The following is a 20,971-nucleotide window of genomic DNA, read 5'->3' as shown; positions in this document are numbered from 1 at the left end:
ATGATTTGATGTACGTATACATTGTGAAAGGATTCCCTCCACCCATCAAGTTAATTGACACATCACCTCACATATTTATCTCTCTCTCTTTTCCTGTCTTTTGTGAGAACACTTAAGTTCTACTCTCTTAGCAAATTTCAATTATGCAATGTGATGTTATCAATTACAGTCACCATGTTATCCATTCGATCCTCAGACCTTATTCATCTTGTAACTGAAAGTTGGTACCTTTGTACCAATCTCTTCCTATTTCCCCCACCCCCAGCCCTGGCAGTCATTTTTCTATTCTGTTTCCACTTTCTGCCACCTGCCCCCCAGATTCCACATATAAGTGACACCGTGCAGTATTTGTCTTTCTTTGGTTTATTTTACTTAGTATAATGTCCTCCAGTTTGACCCGTGTATTGCAAATGGCAGACTTTTCTTCTTTTCTATGGCTGAATAATATTCCGCTGTATGGATATAACATATTTTCTTTATCCATCCATCCATTGGTAGACACTTAGGTTGTTTCCACACCTTAACCATTGTGAATAATGCATCAGTGAATACTAACTGGAGTACGTACATCTCTTCAAGAAAACGTTTTCATTTCCTTCTGGTATATACCCATAAGTGGGAATGCTGGGTCATATGGTAGTTCCAGTTTTAAGTTTTTGAGGAGTCGCCATACTGTTCTCCACAGTGGCTGCACCAGTCTACATTCCCACCAGCAGCGCAGGAGGGCTCCCTTTTCTCCACACCCTCACCAGCACTCGTTATTTGTTGTCTTTTTGGTGATAGCCATTCTGACAAGTGTGAGGTGATGTCTCACAGTGGTTTTGATTGGCGTTTCCCTGATGACGAGTGATGTTGAGCACCTTTTCTTGTACCTTTTGGCAAGTTGTATGTCTTCTTTGGACAAATGTCTATTCAGGTCCTTTGCCCGTTTTTAAACGAGGTTGTTTTTGTTTTTTGCCATTGAGTTGTATGAATTCCTTGTATATTTCGGATATTGACCCCTTATCAGATACAAGGTTTGCAAGTACTTTCTTTCAGCAGGTTTTGCCTTTTCATTTTGTTGCTGGTTTCCTTGGCTGGGTGGAAGCTTTTCATGTATTAAGTTTGATGTGGTCCCACTTGCTTATTTTTGCTTTTGTTACATCTGCTTTTGGTGTCAAATCCAAAAAATTGTTGCAAAGATCAATGTCAAGAAGCTGACTTACTCCCTCTATTTTCTAGGAGTTTTATGGTTTCAGGTCTTATGTGCAAGTCTTTAATCCATTTTGAGTTGATTTTTGTGTTTAGTGTAAGACAGGGGTCCAGTTTCTTTCTTTTGCATGTGGCTGTCCAGTTTTTCCAGCATCGTTTATTGAAGAGACTGTTCTCTCCTCATTGTATATTCTTGGATCCTTTGTGGAATATTAATTGACTGTATACACACGGGTTTATTTCTGGGCTTTCTATTCTGTCCCACTGGTCTATTGGTTTGTTTTTATGCCAACACCATACTATTTTGATTATATAAAAATATGTTGACAGATTATATTTATAGATGATAAACGCCTCCATCTTTGTTCTTTGTGTTAAAGATAGCTTTGGCTATTCAGGATCTTTTGTGGGTAAGCTGATAATGGGGAGAGAATAGGGAGAATTGCTCAGAACGATCTTAAGTGGATGAGAAAAGACAATAAGAGTAATAAGAGCTGCCTCTGGACCTGCCTGTTCTGGACATTTCATACAAATAGAATCATACAATATAGTGACTTCTTAGACTTAGCATGTTTTTACGGTTTATCTGTGTTGTAGTGTGTATTGATTTTTCATTCCTTCCTATGGCTGAAGAGTATTCCATTGTATGAATAGACCACGTTTTATTTATCTATTCCACATCTGACGGACATTTGGGCCTTTTTGTTTACAGCTGTGCTGGGGGGTGGGAACTGGTCCTTTTTCTCATTCTTGGAGTGATTTCTCTCCTTGTCATCTGAAACTCTGCCCTCTTCTTATTCCCTCCGGTTGTTTCTCCTAAATTTTTCTTGCGGTGTTAGTGTCATTGTCTGTCCTTGGAGTCCCCACTTCCCTCCAGGTGTTACCCCGGTTCCTTCCCTCTTCTCATTCGGGCAGTGTACCTGCCTCATCCTCCACCATCATCCCTGCGCCCAGGGCACCCAGGCCTCTCTCTAGCGCAGGATCCACGTCTCTGTCTACAGGGCACTGTCACTTGGATGTCCCAAGGATACCTCAGATTCAGTATGTCCACGTTTGAACTCACTGGCCTCTCCCCGCAAACCCAGTTGTTATTTTGTGTTCCTTTTTTCAGAGAATGGAGCTGTATACTCAACTCCTAAAACCAGAAACCTAGATAATCGTCTTAGCTTTTACTTCTCCCAGCCCCGCTCCCGCCCTGTCCCTCCTGTGCCTTCTCTCAAGCCCATTCAGTTATGGGCCCCCATTCTTGCTGAGGACACCCAGAGCTGCTCCTAGAAAGAGTCGTGTGCCTTCCATCTGGACTTCCTGCATATCCAGCCCATCCCTTTCCAGTTGGATCTCACCAGTTCCCTGGTTCAAACACTTCAAGGCCTGCCTCTTTTCTCCAAGGGGATGGAGTCTACACCGCTAACCGCGGATGTGAAGGCCCTCCTTGATCTGGCCCTGGCTTTCTTCTTCAGCCCCGCCTCTCACCACTCCTCCCTCTGTGTCCAGTGTCTAGTCTAGACTTTTCCATTTCCCAAAGACCTTGTATCCACGAGGATGTATCCAAAGTCCTCTAACAGGATTTTGTGTATGCTGTTTCTCCTGCCTCATTTAGCATTTCTTCCCATTCTCAACGGACCGACTCCTGCTTATAAATCAGGTCTCAACCTAGAGGCCGCTTCCACCAGGAAGCCTGCTTTGTGTCGCTGTGAGGATGGAGTGCGCCCCGTGCTGGCCACCAGAGAGCCCTCATCACAGAGCTGCACGTGCTTGTCTCCTTGTTTACGGATCGCTTGTCCAGTGGTCTGTGTCTCCATGCCTCGCAGCCCTCCGAGGCCAGGTGTGATGACGGTCTCGCTCACCTTTGCGTCTCTAACACTTAGCACAGTTCCTCCCATGGAGGGGTGTCCTCCACAAACAGGGCTTAAATAAATGAATGGAACGATGACCGAGCGCCTTCCGGGAGTCTGTAGCCGGGCAGAATTTGGGGCAGGTACTCTCCTCTCCTTGGGTTGGTTTTATTTGTGACCCTGCTTCCGAGTACGGACTTCCTGGGATGGCCAGTAGGCTCCATAAGTCGCGTGGCTGTCTGTTGCTGTGGGATGGTTCCTCTGGGGGGTCAGCAAATTTGGAGTCATTCAGAGCATCAGTTCCAACCTATAAATCCATCGTCAGCGGGGAGCTGACATCCATTCTACACGGGGCACATAAATCAGCTATGGGCCTTTTTTATTTGATGTTTCGTGTGGAAAAGGCCGTGAGGATGTTCACGGAGGGCTGTCGGAGAAGGATGACGGGGCAGAAGGAGCAATGGCACGAATAACGACCACTGCTGTCAGCTGAGCTCTTAACTCACTGCAGGCACCTTGCTGAGCACTGGAGAGCGAGTTCTCTCACTTTGAGTTACTCATATCGCGAGCAAACCTATAGCATAGGCACTACTTTTTTGTTTGTTTTTTTTTACCTTTTCCCTTTAGCCAAATTTTAGGTTATATCTGTATTTTTTTACTGAAGTATAGTTGATTTACAATATTGTGTTAGTTTCAGGTGTACAGAAAAGTGATTGTTATACATATTTTCTTCAGATTGTTTTCCATTATAAGTTATTACAAGATATTGAATATTGTTCCCTGTATTATACGGTAAATCCTTGTTGCTTACCTGTTCTACGTATGGTAGTTTGTACCTGTTAATCCCAAGCTCCTAATTTATCCTCCCCCTGCTTTCCCCTTTGGTAACCGTAGTTTGTTTTCTACGCCTGAGTCTGTTTCTGTGCTGTGTATAGATTCATTTGTATATTTCTTTTTGAGATTCCACATATAAGTAACATCATGTAATATTTGTCTTTCTCTGTCTGACTTACTACCTATACACCACTTGGATCTGCGTTGCATGCACGGAGAAACAGGTTTAGGGAAGCGAGACAACTTGACCAAGGTCACACAGGGAGAAAGTGACGGAGCCAGTCCTGGAATCGTGGATGACTCAGAATAGGCTCCTAGATGGTGTACTGCTATAGGTTCAAACCTCCGTTTTGCTAAAAACTATCATACACTATTTTTTGATGGCTTAGCCTGGCCAGGACGCTTGATAGCTGTGTGTTCTTGGGAAGATGACATAACGTCTCTGATTCTTTGTTACCTGGATATTGTGCCTGGTGATTTTGAGGATTGGGTGTGAGTGCTTATAAGGGTCTGAGTGCAGTGCCTGACACACAGCAGGCATCCAGTGAACCGTTGGTGCTACTGGGGGAAACACACCTTTGGCAGCCTTGAGTGTCTTCCGTCACTGAGGCAGATTTGGTTCAATTACCCTGGACCCTTGTTAAAGAGCTCTAAAGCCCGTTAACGTCCTGCCTCTCAGGGCAGGTGAATGACACGAGTCTTGAAACTGTCATCACCATCAGACAGTAACAGCAAAGCACGTTTGCTTGGTACTTCCTCGGAGATTGTTATGTGGAGTGCAGGGGGAAAAGCCCAGAAGCGTATATGCATTTAATTGCTGGGGTCATTTAATTAGGCAGGTGATATCAGGGTTAATGAATCATTAACATGTAAGAAAGCAGTTAGTTCATTGTTTCCATAAATTTATGCAGTCAAGAAAACTGCCTCTTAGGGTAGCTGTGCCTTAATAGAATTTTGCAGAGGATAATTTCTGTTGTTTTGTTTTCAAACCAGGTCTGCAAATTCACGGTCGTCGTTGATATTCATGGCATTGATTTTGTCACTATTAGTACGCAAGTATATATAATTTTATATATAGCATGACAGTAGGGTAACAATGGATGTAGGTGTGCATTGCCACAATCCTCAGCGGACTCACTTTTTCTGGGATTCTTTCCAGAGTATCAGAGCTGTTTCTCACTTGTCATTCATTTGTTCATTCTTCATTCATATTCATGAAATACTTATCAAACTCCTACCATGGGCCGCCCATTGTTCAGGCAATGGGAGTACTTTGTTGAACATGACAAACAAGGTCCCTGCTTTCAGGAGGCTTACACTCCACAAGGAGGAATCAATAATAAGCAAGCAAAGAAACACACAAATATTAGGCAATATCGAGTGCTGTGGTGAACATACATCAAGGTGCGTGATCATCAGGGAAGTCCTCTCTGAGGAGCTGGCATCCACGTTGACTTCTTAATGCAAGAGGGAGCAAACCGTGCAAAGATCTGGGAGAACATTCCAGGGTCCAGGTCTTGTGCTTGTGGGAACAAGCTCGGTGCTTAAAGAGCTGGAAGAAAGCAGGCATGGGAGGTGCTGTGGGAGGGACGAGGGCACAGAGGCAGCGGTGCGAGCCACGTGGCCGCGTGGGCTAGCTGAGGAGTGGGGACCTACTGGAAGTGTGGGTCTTTCCACCACTGGGGCTTTAAGTCAGACAGTGATGGCGTCCTGGTTTGTGTTTACAGAGGCTCCTCCGCTTGCTGTGAAGAAAGGGCTATGGGGGTGGGGAGATGAGTTAGGGGAGGGATGGGGAGGCTTGGCCAGCGGGGTGGCAGGAACAGGGTGGCCCAGGGTGCAGTTTTGAGGTAGAACTGAGAGATGGGCTGATGGCTTAGTTGTGGGTGTCAGGGAAGAGAGGACCCACCAGTGTCTCCCAGGCTTGGTAGTTGAACAAGTGGGTCTAGGGTAGTGCCGTGTTCTGAGATGGGGCGTCTGGGGACGAGCAGTTGGCTGTGGGTAAAATCAGCAATTGTCTTTGGGCTGTAATCCAACTGAGATGCCGAAATGGTCTCTCTCTCCCTCCCCTCCCCCCCGGCCCGGATTCTGCGTGTCTGTGTGTGTTGGGAGACTCTTGTATTTACTAGACTGTGTATTTATCGTATGTGATAATAGGTATGGCATTGTGCCTTTTATAAAATGTTATCTCATAAAAACCCTGCAAGGTATATCATCCCCATTCCCAAATTAATAAATTGTAGCTCAAAGGTGAAATGCTTCTCCAAAGTCACACGGGTAGTAAGGGGTTGGGCTGGAGTTTGAACCCTGGTCTGTCCGATCCCAGAGGCTGTGGTTTCTCCTCTCCCAGGCTGCCCCCAGATTTGCTCTGCTCCCTCCATGACTGAGGCGCTCCATGCTTACAGCGAGATGCCGGGGCAGGCTTCTCCACAGCACCTCCGTCTTCCCCTCTTACCCGCGTCGTCCCCTTCAGAAGACAAGGTAACACCGCTCCCAGCTCCTCATTTAAAACACAGCGCTGGGGGCTTCCCTGGTGGCGCAGTGGTTGGGAGTCCGCCTGCCGATGAGGGTGACACGGGTTCGTGCCCCGGTCCGGGAGGATCCCACATGCCGCGGAGCGGCTGGGCCCGTGAGCCATGGCCGCTGGGCCTGCGGGTCCGGAGCCTGTGCTCTGCAACGGGAGAGGCCACAACAGTGAGAGGCCCGCGTAACGCAAAAAACAAACAAACAAAACACAGCGCTGGGAAAGCGTGAGCTGCCCACGTCTGCTTGCGCTGATGGTGGGCCGCGTAGCTTACCCCTGCTCCCGTGGGGAACCCCGAGGATGCTGCTTGGGTGTTATTCTCGGGAAAGGAACTGCTGTAGGTGACTTTTACTCAACTTGGGATAATTCAGTGGCACTGCGCCAACATTAGAGGTTGGCTGGCCTGTCTGTATGTGACCGGGCGGCCTGGCGGGTCAGGGAGGTGCAGGGAGACGGGCGGGTGGGAGGCCTGGGTGGAAACCCTCTGCCGCGGGGCCCTCCCTTCCGGGCCAGGGGCCAGGAGGCAGGCCAGCTCTGACGAGAGGAGGGGGTCCGGGGCTGGCGGGGGGCAGGTCTTGGGGACTCTTGCCTGCCTGGGTGTCTGGGCCCCGGTGGGCGTGAGGCCAAAGTTGAATGGGGCCCCAGAGCTGGCTCAGCCCCTCAGGTTGGATTCACAGAAAAGAGAAGAGAAGGGTCAGGACACGCTGGGAAGGCGTTCTCACCTGCCAGGACATCCTGGCTTGAACCCCATGGCCTGAATTAGAAGCCCCTGTCCCGTCTCAGGGCCCCAGCGGAGCTCACCAGGCTGTGGGGTGAGCTGCTGTGGGAGCATCCTCAGCGGGAACCGCACAGCCCCTTGCTGGGCACCTTCAGCGGGGACCTTGCCGCCCCCTGGACCGCACGGCCCCTCAGCACAGCCGCCTGCATCGCCCCGGCTGGACTCCTGGCCACCGCCCGGCACGGAGCCCAGCGCTGCCCGGGCCCCTCCCGGGTCCTGCCCTGCGGTCTCTTAGCGAGGCTGCCCCACCTTTACCTTAGGTTTGGGGTCGAATGCTGTGCCTACTGTTGGTATTTAACAAGCGTTTTTTAGCTTGAACTGAATTCTGAGGCTTCTTTTTTCTTTTTTTCAGATCAAGCCGGTGGTACATTGTGACATAGACGTGCCTCCCAGGTGGCAAACATCCCATCGTTTACCCCGACAAATCAAGTGAGTACAGTGGGGTGCGGGGGGGGGGTGGAGCTCCTTAAAGACGTTGCGCCGCCTTCGCCCCGCCTCTGCTCGTCCCCTCCCTTCTCTCTCTGACGCTCACCCTTCCCCCCGCCCCCCCCCCCCGGAGCCTTCTGTATGGTTCAGCTGCATGTTCTTCTCTCGTGAACCTTGATTTTGGAGAAGCAATGCCGTTGCCCTGCCGCGGCTGCCGGTTCACGTGGGCTGGAAGTGCAGGGCTTAGTCTTAGCTTTTTGTTTATTTTTGGTAACCTAGCCCTTGCAGCTGCTGGATGGTGAAAGGACATGTAGAAGTTACGTTCCCACCAAAGCCCCTTGGCGGGGGAGACGGGCTGTCTGATGCTCAACGCGCCCTGGTCAAGGTTGCCTGAGGGCTGGCCGCCTCGGGAAGCGGCTGATGGGGCAGGTGTAGAGGTGCCGGGGGACTCAGTCCCGGTTAATCGGGACCCCCCTGTGGGCCGGCCCGCGTTATGCTTGGGGCTGTAGAAGGAGAACACACTTGACTCAAGTCAAACGTTGGTTCAAATCCCGCTTTTCACCTGTCGGCTTTGTGACCTGCACACGCTTCCTCTCTCTGAATTGCCTCCTCATTTGTAAACAGGGTGGTGACGTGCACCTGCAAAGTCCCAGGAAAGCCCACCCAGTGCTCGTTAAGGGGCAGGAATTCTCCACATGGCAGCCATTTCCTCCCAATCCTGCATATATTTTGCCGCTTTGATATTATAGGGATGAAAATCCCTGACTTGAAGTTCCAGGGGGCACCTTCCCTCTTACCTGGTTCTGTTCCCAGCGGAAGGAATTTCAGTGAGTTTCCAGGGTCCTGGCTCTATGTCTGAGGGGCGGCAGCAGCAGGCCAGTCCCAGCCTTGGGTAGCAGAGAGCCCACACTCCGACGAGTCATCCTTCACGCCCCTGCTGACCAGCAAAGGGCTGGGGGCCCAGGAGGCTGGGAACCCCCTGCCAGACACAGTGGAGGCCCCGGCTGGGAAGCCCAAGGATGGAGCAAGCATGACCTGCTTATTAGCTAAGCTGTCCCTTTCACTTACCTTCCAGAACCCAACCATCGTTTCTTTAAAATACTTTTCCTTAGGCCTCTGCAAGGGAGCCACTCAACACACCTGAGATCTCCACTGTGCCTTTTGTACGTCTGAGAGCTGTTCTGAAATGATGAGAGACACCTCATAAATTTTACGAAGGACACCTCTTTCTGAAGAATGGATAGAAATCCCAGGGAACATTATTGGCTTATGGGTCCTTTCTGGCAAAGACACATATCACTAGACATACATTTTTGGGGGGAGCCTCACCCACAGTGTCCATGGTTCTCACTTATTTTGACAGACTTTTTTTTTTCTGTTATAAACCAGTTATTCTTAAGGCATGTGCTCTATTCTTTATATGGTGTGCTAAAAACTCCACTAGATGGACCCAAATACCCGTCCAAATGCAAGGCCTTTTCTCCCAAGGGAAGGCCTGATCATGTTTGCTTGGAGACCTTGTAACTTGAAAACAAACGGAAAATAGTTACGATGGCTTTCAGAGTTTTCGATGTTCGAGGTGACAGGTGTTTTGACCCTTCCTGGTAAGCCGGGAGCTGGGGTAGAGGGAGTGGGGGGCTGCTGAGTGTGAGTTCTGTAGCAGCTGGGTGGTGGAGAGAGAAGCTATTCCCCCTGACTGTCTGCGTGTCCTCAGAATTCAGCTGGTCGAGTCCATGTTCAGGAGAAGCCGCCAGCCTGGAGGCGGAGGCTCAGGTCTGTGTCCTGGTCTGTCATTAACTAAGCTGTGTGCTACGGTAAGTGGTGTCCACTGCCACTACCACCACCGTCACCGCGTCACCTGGCAAAATCCATTCCTAGATCCAAGTGCTGTTCCCTACTTTGAAAAATTCAAAACATTTCCTATGTAAAAAATTTAAAGTATGTCTCACTTAAAATATTTAAAATATTACCTATTAAAAATTAATGAGCACATCGGGAGGTGTATTGGCAAAGCTGTTTTATGCCTTTAACCTCTCTTATTTCAAAGTAATTTTTAAAAATTAACTATTTTTTATGGCCAGAGTAACTTACACCCATGGTAAATATATCGTTTTAAAAGGTATACATTAAAAGTAAATCTTCTGCCCACTTTATATCCCCAGAGGCGACTGTTAAAAGTTTCTGGAGTGTCCTTGTAAGACAGGCTTCGCATGTTCAAGGATTTAGAGGCGTGTGTATGCTGCAAGCGTTGCTGTGTATCTTCCTTCTTCTTTCACAGAATTTAATATGGCTTCTTATTAGCACATATAGATACGTTGTGCTTTTAAAAATGGCTGCCTAGTATTACAAAAGCGGTCTGTACGTAATTAACAATGATGGGCTTTCACTGTGTGTCCAGGGGCTGTGCCTGTCCATTACCTCTCTGTCACAGACTTTCTAGGGAAACAATCTTTGGGTGTACTTCTTGGGGTTGGTCATCCGTCTACCTGGATCGTTAGGTGGAAGACGGGCCGTCTGATGCTCAAACGGCACAGACCTAACATCTGGCAGAGCGAGAAGGGTCTAGTTCATTCTCCAGCTCAATCGGAAAGCTTCTGGGGATGTGTTAAGTCCATCACTTCCTCTAAACTTGAAATTTCCTAATTTCTTTATTGTTAACATTTCTTTCTTGATCGTTAACAATTTAAGAAATCCTTTTCTCCGTATTTACATGCTTCGTATAAAAAAGTGGACATCTGGAAATGTGTTAAGAATAAAATCAAAATCGCTCGTTATCCTTCTCCTCAGAGACGGCCCCTGTTAACTTTGAGGGCCACTTACTTTTAGTTCTCTCTGTACTTGCTGGTGTGTTTTCTTACAGCATTAATTGTATTTGATCATTTTCCCCCTAAATACAAATTCTGCATAAACAGTTTTAAATGGCTGCATTAGTTATTATTGTATCCTGTGCTATGATTTGTTTCACCGTTCCTCTGCACTTGGACATTTAGGTTGTTTTTATATTTTAGTTTTTGTAAATACAGGCAAACTTTCTACTTTGTTTTATCGCGCTCTGCTTTCTTGTGTTTCGCAGATAATGCTTTTCTTCTTTTACAAATTGAAGGTTTGTGGCCACCCTCTGTTGTCAGATGATAGTAAACATTTTTTTTTAGCAATAAAGTATTCTAAATTAACGTACGTACATTGTTTTTATAGACTACAGTATAGTGTAAACATAACTTCTCTATGCACTGAGAAACCAAAAACTTCGTGTGACTCGCTTTGTTGCTGAGGTCAGGGGCCAAACCTGCGATGTCTCTGAGGTTTGCCTGTGACCCTGCGAGAGACGTTTCTACAGGTTCACGTATACGTGCCCACATTGCCGTGGGCTGGATTTCAGGGAGTGGACAGACTGTGTCAGTGATTCCTGGTCCCACGCGTCTCCATGTCTGTGTCCCCAAGTCGCCCTTCAGGAAGATCGTGCTCACTTTTACCCACGTCAACAGAGTATATGTGTGTGTGTCAGCCTGCGAGGGCTGCCAGAACCTGTGGGGGACACAGTTCAGTCCATAACAGCGTGCTTATTTCCCTGCACTCAGCGTGAGAATCTGTGTTAAATATCTTAAAAATGTAGACAAAAACACAACATGGACTTGTCTCAACATTTATTTCTTGTATTATTAGCCGTCTGTGTTTGGAGAGACTTTTGGCGTGCACCATTTAGGAGCACGGATGGGTGGAAACCTTGCAGCAAATCTTCAGGGTAGCAGTAACGTCACAGATGGGCTACGACTTGCACAGGATGCCCCTTTCGAGGTTTGTTTTGGGGCAGAGGCTTTAAGTACGGAAAAAGGTGGCCTCTGGGGTGATGGCAAGCCTCTTTCCACAGAGCCTTAGCTGATCCTTTTTGTTGTGCACAAACGTGTTAACTTAAAATTTATATTTACTCTGAAACAAGAGATGTATTTCTCCAGTTTTAAATTATTTACATTTAAGGAAAAACAACAACAGGAATCATAAATAACAAAGTAATAGATTGAAAGTCAGCCCCGTGAAGTTGAGCTCCTGTATTGTTAAATGCTCTCCGTAACTTTTAGACTTAAAGAAATAGCCTCACGTTTTACAATATTTTAATAAGAGTTTGAAACTGTTGCTAAGTGGCTTGGACTGTAACACCAGGGAACTAGTAGCTTTGCACTGGGTTTTGTGCGGACCCCAGCCGTGTTCCCAGCCCCAGCCCATAGAAATAAGAAAACAAACCCACCAGGACCACAGGGAAGCTGCCTTAAACTGTGAGAGTGAAACCAGTGGTTTCTGTTATCTTTCCAGAGGATTGCACGTTATTTCCTCCGGGACACTCTCTTGGCGCCACGGAGGGGACAGCAGCTGCATTTTTAACGCCAAATTTCCCCGTTGGTTTTCCAAATGGACACAGTTTTCTTCCATGTTCCCTGTTGTCACGGAGGCCTATTTTTTAAAGAGTAGAGTTTAGTCCTGTTCATCGGGGTGTCTTCTATCCCATGAGGCCGTGTCGCCAGCGTTTCTGGCCCCTCCCTGGTTCTGAGCACTATGGGGCTTGGGGACTGTGCTCCATGCGGTGGCGTGTGGGCCACCAGGGGCTGCTCAGGGCTCCGTGTGCTTTCCATGCTTCTGTAATTGGGTATCTTTCGTGAATTCCCAGCGTTTTCCCCCAAAGTGTGAGGCCCTAATGGAGGCTTTTCCTCTGGTTCCTGCAGTGTTTTCACAAATGGAAGATTATTTATTCCACCTGTAAAGATTATTATACCCAAATTCAGCCTGACGGAGTGAAACTGCGTGCTGGCCATGATCGGAGAGAAGGTCTTTCCTCTGGGAGGCGTTCGAAAGTAAGGCTCTGGCCCAGCTCTGGGGACCCGGAAGGAGGGACTCGTTCTGTGCCTTTCAGTGAGAATTTCCTGCCCGTCCAGCAAGGTCTGAAATGATTTCTCGTGAACTCTGATTTTAATTCTTCAGGCAGACAATAGTTCTGCAGTCTTTGGGCCATACTTATTTTTAACAGTTTCATTCATTCATTCCAAAAAGTTTAGCGAGCATCTGCCTCACCCTCGGCGTGGTGAATACAGCTAACAAGGCTGAGATGTGGTCGCCCCAATCCCCCGGGTCCCCCGTGCCCCTGCTGGGTGGCCAGTGATTAACATTCAGTTAGATGCTCAAGTGATGTAATGAGGCCTCTTGGGCAGGAGAATTCGGGGAGCCACGCAGGGGAGCTGGTGTCCAAGTGGTGACGGGGCCCGTCACGGGGGGATGGAACCCTTGGATGGAGGAGATGGTGTGCTGCACTGGCCGAGCAGTGTTGGGGGCCCCACTGGCCTGGACCCCGAATTTGCAGTGGGACACGCTGCAGGGCTGTGGTTTCCTCCGACGCTCGGCAGCCTGGGACTAGGGAGGGGAAGATAGACAGACTCGTCCATGGCCGAGGGTGGGAAGGACCAGCAGAGGAGGGGTTCGGTGTGTGCAGGTGACTCTAGGGATGGCCCGGTGGTCTCAGACCCCGGCCTGGCGGTTGGAGGAGGGCGGGAGGGAGGGAGTGGAGAGCCGCGAGGCTACAGGCTGTAGTGGGAGGTGAAGAAGACCTGGCCTTGGGAACACACGGGGTGATGAGAAGGCCCGGGTCTCGCCACGGGAGTGGGTGGGAAAGCGCAGGAGGACACAGACCTTTAACGCTGGGAAGTCGGGTGATGTGGAGTGAAGGCCGAAGGACCATTAGAAGCGTCATCCTCATGGACAGTTATGGTTCCGGGTGGCTGGCGTTGGAGAGGAAGAGCAAAAACATTCAGTCCCTTTTCACGTTTGTGTCCATTAACTCTTTCTCGGGGGGTGAATTAAAACATAGAAGATCTATTGACAGTCAAGAGTTGTGATACCAACAATGACAACTGTTGTGTCTACTAGTGAGCAGGACATAACTGTTGGGACATTTAGAGCAATGGGATACTCGCTAGCCTAGTGAGGGTGGTGAACAACAGTGAACACCAATGTTCCAGGAAGACTGCTGTTCACATAATAAAAAGTCCTGTAAGTGCCCAGGTGACTTCAGGATGCAGTTATAAGTATTCGTGTTTTATCCTTAAAGAAATAGGGACAGTTGTCTGGAGCAGATAGGCTTGTGCATATTTTTGGAAGAAGCCAGAAACAGTAGTGGGATTAATCGTAAGTATCACGTCTAAAATCACAAGTATCACATAGTGGTGAAAGGAAGAGGTAAAATCTTTGTGAGGGAGAAGCAAGCAAGGAAGTAGCATATCTAGAGGGAAAATAGGACACGAGATCAATACGCTCCTTTCTTTTCTTCCCTGGGCTTAAATTAGTTCTCTGTGTCTGAGTTTAGAAAAAGTACAGAGCTTGGAAATAAAGGAAATGCTTAGAAAGTACAAATATTCAATAGTAAGCTTGAAAGGATGATGTAATAGGCACATTACAGGTTTTTTTTTATTATCAACGTACATGTTATCTTTGAACGGAACCGACAGCTAATAGTCAACATACGTTTGAGAAGTCGTTTGTATCTATCTGTATTTATCATTCCTTAGATAATGTTAATATGGTTCAGTGGAGGTTTCTACTGTACCTTTTTCTTGTGTCCGTTAGAGACTTAGCCAAGTTCTCAGTGGTATTAAAATTGGTTGATTTATTGGATAGTTTTGAACTTTCTGGGATATATATATATATTCCAGAGAAACCGTTAAGATTGTGTGTGGGTCTCTGTGTGAGAGATTATTGCTGATCTCGGTGTTAGAAAAATGTGCTTTTCGCAGACGTGTGTTGCGTGCTGATTGCACGGTGGGCACCACGCTGTACGCGGGAGGCCCAGCCTGGTCCGCTCGCCCCTGTTGAGCTTGTGGCCCCGCAGAGAAGGCAGAATCAAAAAGCATCACAGTGGAGGGCAGAGTGTGTAGGAGAGGAGCACACCCAGGTGTGCAGCGCAGTCTAGGAATAGCCCAGAAGAGGTTCGCCTTGAGGACGGCAGACGAGTAGAGGTCGGGGTGTGCTGGGCTTGGGAGGAGATGCTGGTTCACCCCTGAAAGCGGGCACCCCTCAGATCTGCACCCCGGGTGCTTCTCTCGCCTCACCCTGGTCCAGCCCTGGTTGGGAAATGCAGTGTTATGGGTGATGCCTGGCCGTGAGGCTGGCCAGACGCGGTTCCGGAAAGAAGAGTCGTTAGCACGGGGAGGAACTGAAGAGGAAAGAGGCTGAATTTCCCACGTCCCGCAGCCCTGGGCTCTGTGCACCTGGCAGAGCTCTCTACCTGCTGGAAGAAAAGGGTGGTGAGTGGTCCCTGCCAAGTTCTGAGACTCTGAGATACGACCGTTTCCACCCTCAATGCTTGATTCAATCCGCGTTTGTCGGGCACAGGTTGGGCAGTGTTGGTGAACTCTTCTGTCTGCTTTTTCACCATCTGTGGACTCTTCCAGTTGGAGGTCTTCCCTCTTTCATTCTGTGACATGAATCTTCATTATTTCTACCCGTATTTCTTCCTTTCTCCTCCTAATTGAACTTATTTTGGGGATTCTTACTGTCTGGTTGATGGTACTTCTGCTCATTTTATTTCTTAACTTCTATATGTTCTATTATCATTCCCTGCTGCTTCCTGGGAGAGTGCCTCTATTTTATCTTCCAAACAAGAATTTGTGCTTCTTTCTTTATTTCATATTTCCCTTATTTCTTTTGTAACGTTTTCCACGTTTGTGTTAAGTGCCTGGTCCATGTGTCCCAGCACTTCTGCTTCTGGTGGAGTCTCCCAAGGAAGGCCCCATCCCCAGCGCCTTGCGGTCCAGCCTCCAGCACCTGAGCTCTGGGGGGAGGCTGTCCTCGCGGCCGCAGCCAGTCAGTCCTGCCGCCTCCCTGGGCCCCTCACTGCCGAGGGCGTCTGCAGCTCCCTGGCTTGCTCCTGGGGACACTCGTGCCAGCTGTGAGCCCTCCAGGGATGGGCACCGATTGTCCCAAGGTGACAACAGGAGAGGAAGGAAGTTCCAAGCCCTGCTTCTCACCTGGAAGCCCTGTGTTCCACTCCCTGGGGCGTCTCACAGTTGCCCCCTGTCTGGAAGTTCTTCATCTTGGTCCTACAGGGTGACCCGAGGCAGCAGGTCCAGGAGCTGCCCTTGTTAGAAACAGATGCTCAGGCCTCATGTTAGACTCACTGAATCACAAACTCCAGGGCGGGGGCCCGGCGCTGTGCGTGAGCCGGCCATCTGGTGGTTCCCTGCTCGCTGAGGTTGGGGGGTGCTCAGGGGAGGGAAGTTTGAGTCCTGTGGGTCCCACCTGTTCCAGGTGCCCTGCATCCTTCTCTCCTCTCCCTTCCTGTGCTCACTGCTGTCATTCGTGAACATGTCGTACGCCCTGCGAGAGCTCTGCGTCTCCTCCCCCAGGTGAGGTGCTTTTCCTCCATCACATCCCACCCACGATGGCCAGCCGCCTGTTGCTAAAACACTGTGCTTACCCCACACTTCCATGCAAATCCCCACTCACTCCGACTAAATTGATGATAAGCTCCTCCCCCTAGAATTCCAGGCTCTGGGATTCAACGTTCAAGTTCCATTTCACCCAAGGGTGCATTTCACCCTTCGGTGACAGTCAGTCCCCTGTGTTCTGGCTTTTTGCAGAGGCCCCTTCTGCTGCCCCAAAGGCTTCATCCCATCTTCACGTGAGGAACTCCTACCTACCCTTGTACATTTCACCTTAGTGAAGCCTACAGTTGCCTTTACTCTTTCTCCTCTTAGAACGCCGACGTTTTGCCCTTCTCTGGTCATACGTGCCTCTATAGGCTTTTATACACTGCTTGACTTTGGGAAAGCGTGGCTTTCTTATTTCATATGTTTTACACAAGGCCTACCTCATTGGATGGTGCCTAACAGATGCTCAGCATTGAATGAATTGAACATTTTCTTAAATAAATGAATTATGAATTAATACATGCCAAAAAAGAGTGCAGAATAAAACATAGACAAATATTAGTCTTTTAGTGCTTACAAAAAGGCATATTATTTGCTAATAAATGCCAGGTTGTTTTCCAAGTATTGTTATAACAATATAAGCCAATTTGTATTCATTTTAACTGTTATTAGTTAAAATTAGTTGAATCCCAACCAACAGCTTAAATGTTCTCAGGGCCCTCTGAATACTTGTAGATAATTAAAGATACACTTTAATTAAAAAATCTAAGAATGGAAAGCGAGCCTAACCCTGGCAGAGCCGCTCCCACAGGGCTCCGTTAGCCCGTTTTGGTTACGTTTGCTCTCAGCGCATCAGCTCTCCTGTGGTGCACATACCAGTCGCATTACGTACCGGGTGCCCCCAGCCTGATGTCATGGCTCTTAAGTCTCCGGCTCATTTTTTCTTTCTTTACTCACAGATTATTTACAATGAATGGGCATCTTCCGGACGTGTACACACGAGCCCGAGTGTTCCTTCACACGACCGTCGGTACGGTGTTTTTGTTTTGTTTTGTTTTCTGTTTTGTTTTTTTTAATTTTTGAATTTTATTTATTTATTTTTATGTATTTATTTTTTAACATCTCTATTGGAGTAGAATTGCTTTACAATGGCGTGTTAGTTTCTGCTTTATAAAAAAGTGAATCAGTTATACACATACATATGTTCCCATATCTCTTCCCCCTTGCGTCTCCCTTCGGTACGGTTTGTAAGGCGGGCACCGAGCACTGCTCCCCGTCTCCAGGTCTTGCTGAGACAGCCAGTCTGGGGGATTTCGGCCCCGTGGCAGCGTAGCCCCCGGGGGTGCGTTTCACCCGCACTAATGTCGGGACTATTTGAGGGCTTGCAGGAGCCCTCCCCGTCGGGCTTCTCTGTCGTGCTCTTATGGTCACTGTGCTGAGAACGAGGTGTCAGTTTTCATCTCGCTGTGGGGCAGGCAGGTGGCCTCAGCCTCGCAGGTGGTAGGCCTTCACCCCACCCCGAGGTGCCCTGCAGGAGCTCTGGGTGCGTTTGGGAGACTTGAGACGCCACCGGGGGAGCAGTGTCTGGGGGCCCTTATGCCTGTTTTGGCTCCTGTGCTCTTAGGTTTTCTACTTTAAGGCTCCCTTCGCCCTGTTGACGGATGGTGACCCCCCAGCAGTGTGATATGCAGGCAGGTGCTTAGGTTAGGGTCCTGCCCGCGCGCCTGGTGAGCGTGGATATTTCCTGACTTTGTCGACACCTTAGTCCGTTGCTGACGGTCCTGACAGCATGGCGGGTGGAGATATGGTGGGGCTGTCGGACTGAGTTGAACGGTTCTCTCTACTCTGTGTCTGCTGCTCCCTGCACGAGTTCCTCTGCCTTTCAGTGTGTTTTGTTTCTTCCCATCTTCTGTTCATGTGTTGAACCCTGACCTGAATCTGCTGGTGGCTTAAATAGCTTTCCCCCTCGCCAAAGAGGTTGGGCTTGGGGTGAGCAGAGTCTATAAGAGACTGAGGTCCAGTCACCACACGGGAAGTAGCCCAAGCAGGTGCTGGTCTGCTGGAGACCCACGTTGGGGAGACCTTTCCAAACGTGCAGGGCAGAGGTTGGAGTCGGTGAAGAATCAGAAACAGCACGTGGCTCTGCATGGCTGTCAGGCACGGAAGGAGAACGAGAGCTCTGCGGTGGGGTAGAAAGAGGATGGACTGGGTTTTGGATCGGATTTTGGTCTCAGTCCTTCTGCTGATCAGCTGTGGGGCATTAAGTAAACCCTCATGTTTGGAGCCCGGGTTCTTCACCAGCCCAGGGGGAGCAGTAACGCTTGTTCTGCATGTCATCGTGAGGGCTGTGTGATGAAACTGTGTTCACAAACGTGATTAATCCACCGTCAAAAACTTAAAAATGTTAGGGTTCCCCTCCTCGCCGCCCCAAGATCATATAGAAGCTTTGGGGCAGAGGTGCCTGTAAACGCATGGCCTTAGGTCAGACGCCCGCCTGCCTCCCGCCCCCCGTAAGTGAGGAGCCATTGGATTTTCAAGGGTTTCAGGGAAGAACCAGGACCCAGGAGGCTCCAGTTGGGAGCCCTTGGGGACCAGTCCAGTCTGGCCAAAGGGGCAGACGCTCGTGGCACAAGCATGGCTTCCCAGGCATCGGGGGTGTGTTCAAGGGCCATCTGGGGTCCACTTCACCTCCCCCCCCACCACCTACTGGCCCCAGACCTGCCTTCCAGCACCTACACTTGAACCTCTTCCCATTGTCACAGTCTTTGCCATTTGCACAGCACAGTCACACACACCGGATTACCTCTCCTTTTCTTAAGAAACGCACTTTTTAAACCTTATTGTAGGTTTGATCTGTGAGAAATGTTTTCATAATGCAAAAGCACGTGTCAGCTACACTGGAGCCTGAGGCAAAAGGAAAGATCGATAACACTCATCCTGCTTTCATTTAAAGTTTTTATATTTTGTTCATCGTGCATTGCTTTTTGCATTTTGATTTTTCAAGGGCTGCGTTCAAGTCGTGTTGATCTTGATGACCGGCTTGTTTGGTGTCCCCTTAAATTTTGTACCCAAGGCCAGTGTCTCACCTACCTCTCTTAGCCCCTTCCCTGCATCATTTAAATAAAGTTTTAAAATACTAAAGAAAAAAAAGAAGAAAGATTTCAGGGAAGTAAAGTGAACAGACTTCCTTGGGGCCCTTTCTCCTGAGCCTGGGAGCCGCTGTTGATGTGGGCTTGTGTCCTCTGGGGACAGAAAGCGCCTTCCTCGTGGTCGGTGCCTCCTGAGGCTGACGCAGCAGTCGACGTTTTTGTTCAGATGTTTCTGGCTGGGCTTCACACATTTCAAACTTGACTCTCTTTTGTTTTTCAGAAAGTACTCAGACGTTGAGAAGTATTCGCGAAGAAAGAAAAAAGTGAGTCCTTGTTAAAAAGGGCCGATGACAGCCGTGGTCGACCCTGGTGTCTTTTGTATGGCTGACTCATTTTGCTGTGCAGTGGAGGCTAACACAACATTGTAAAGCAACCATACTCCAATAAAAATTAATTAAAAAAAAAAAAGGACACACGACAGGCCGGCCCCGCCATTGTAGAACGAGCTTCTCAGCACAGGCTGACTCCTGTGAATGGGCCGAGCAAGGCATCAGGTGTATCCCTGGAGCTCGGAGTCTCCAGGGCTGGGAGGCACACCCAGGTGTTAGCGATGCAGCACAGTGAGCGTGGGGATGAAAAGACACACAGGTCTCCTGGCAGTGGTAGGAGCAAAAGGCCTGGCAGGAGCCGGGAGGAGATGTCAGGCAGACGTGGCAACTGGAGGAAGGTACAGAGGGGTGTGCTTGTGTTCATCTGCACACACAGTCTGACATTGCAGCACAGAGCGCAGGCCGAGCAAGACAGGTAGAAACCAGACCTTGGCGGCTCCGAAGGGCCCTCATCACCTGTTTACATGATGAAAACATCCCAGACCAGCTTATAGAGTCAGTACTTTAGCGGCTCTACTGCGAGAACGTTCATTCAACAAAGCTGTTGAATGTGTACCATGTCCTTCCCGGCTTTCTAGGCCCGTCCTTCAGAACTCGCCGGCCTCCAGGCTCTCCAGGCACTCTCTGTTATTTTCCAATATCTGGCAAACAGCCTTTGGGTTTGCTTTCCTCCAGTTGCAGCCCAGATTTCTTACCCACCATTTATCACCTTCCTGCAAGGAGCTTTGGCTTCCTTACCCCTAGGGGACACCTTGCATTTGCCTGGTGAAAGCCTGGTCTTGGAGCCCAGCCCCACGCTCTGTCTGCACTTGCCCTGAAGGAGCTCAGAGTCCCTGCAGGGAATAACACAGCTGACCTGACCCTCTTCACACCGAGTTCATGGCCACAATCCTCACCCAGCCGGCCTGCACCTAAAAAGCCTCACTACTAAAAAAAATACTTTTCTGAATAAGTTTTGCTAAATGTTGTTAGGGATTTTTGCACGTCTCTTTATAAGTGAGACTGGCTTAGAATACCTCTTTCTCTTGTTGTCTGGCTTTTGGTGTCAAGGTTTTCCTGAATTGATTCTGTTGTTATTTTGGTAGCTTCTTGAGCTCAATGATCATTTTATTTATTTTCGATTTTCTCTAAGGATTGCGTTTAGTGTTAAGTGTTTGTTGGATGAATGAATGAGAATCACTGAGAACACAAAAATGATAGACATGATCCTGCCCTTGGGGTGCGCTCCATCTGGTGGGGACAGACACGTGGACTTACGTCATGACACAAATTGTGTATGAATGAGTCACGTGCATAGGATGATGGTTTGTAGGCTGGGGAGTGATCCACACGTGGAGCTCAGCAAAAAGGTGCAGGTCGTGAAGTGTGATTCAGAGAAGGGGGCAGACAATCCCGGAAGGGAAAACGCCCGCATGAACGCACAGGGTTCTAGTCCCGCAGAGTTATTCTTTTCTGCCCTCTCCAGTGTTTTCATGTATGACGTGGGCACCGAAGTTTGAA

General features: G+C 48.8%; 1 protein-coding gene across 1 annotated transcript in view; it reads left to right on the top strand.

The window, feature by feature from the left end:
- The window catches only part of DCDC2C (doublecortin domain containing 2C), a 111,608-nt gene that overhangs the window by 26,525 nt on the left and 64,112 nt on the right, over positions 1–20,971 (top strand). Inside the window, 5 exon segments of the mRNA XM_060309242.1 lie at positions 7,512–7,588; positions 12,301–12,429; positions 16,953–17,019; positions 17,618–17,673; positions 19,363–19,409. Coding sequence (XP_060165225.1) covers positions 7,512–7,588; positions 12,301–12,429; positions 16,953–17,019; positions 17,618–17,673; positions 19,363–19,409 — 376 coding nt within the window.

The sequence above is a fragment of the Globicephala melas genome, chromosome 12 (assembly GCF_963455315.2).
Source record: "Globicephala melas chromosome 12, mGloMel1.2, whole genome shotgun sequence".
In the NCBI taxonomy this organism is placed as follows: domain Eukaryota; kingdom Metazoa; phylum Chordata; class Mammalia; order Artiodactyla; family Delphinidae; genus Globicephala; species Globicephala melas.
This window is presented reverse-complemented; position numbering and strand designations above follow the sequence as displayed.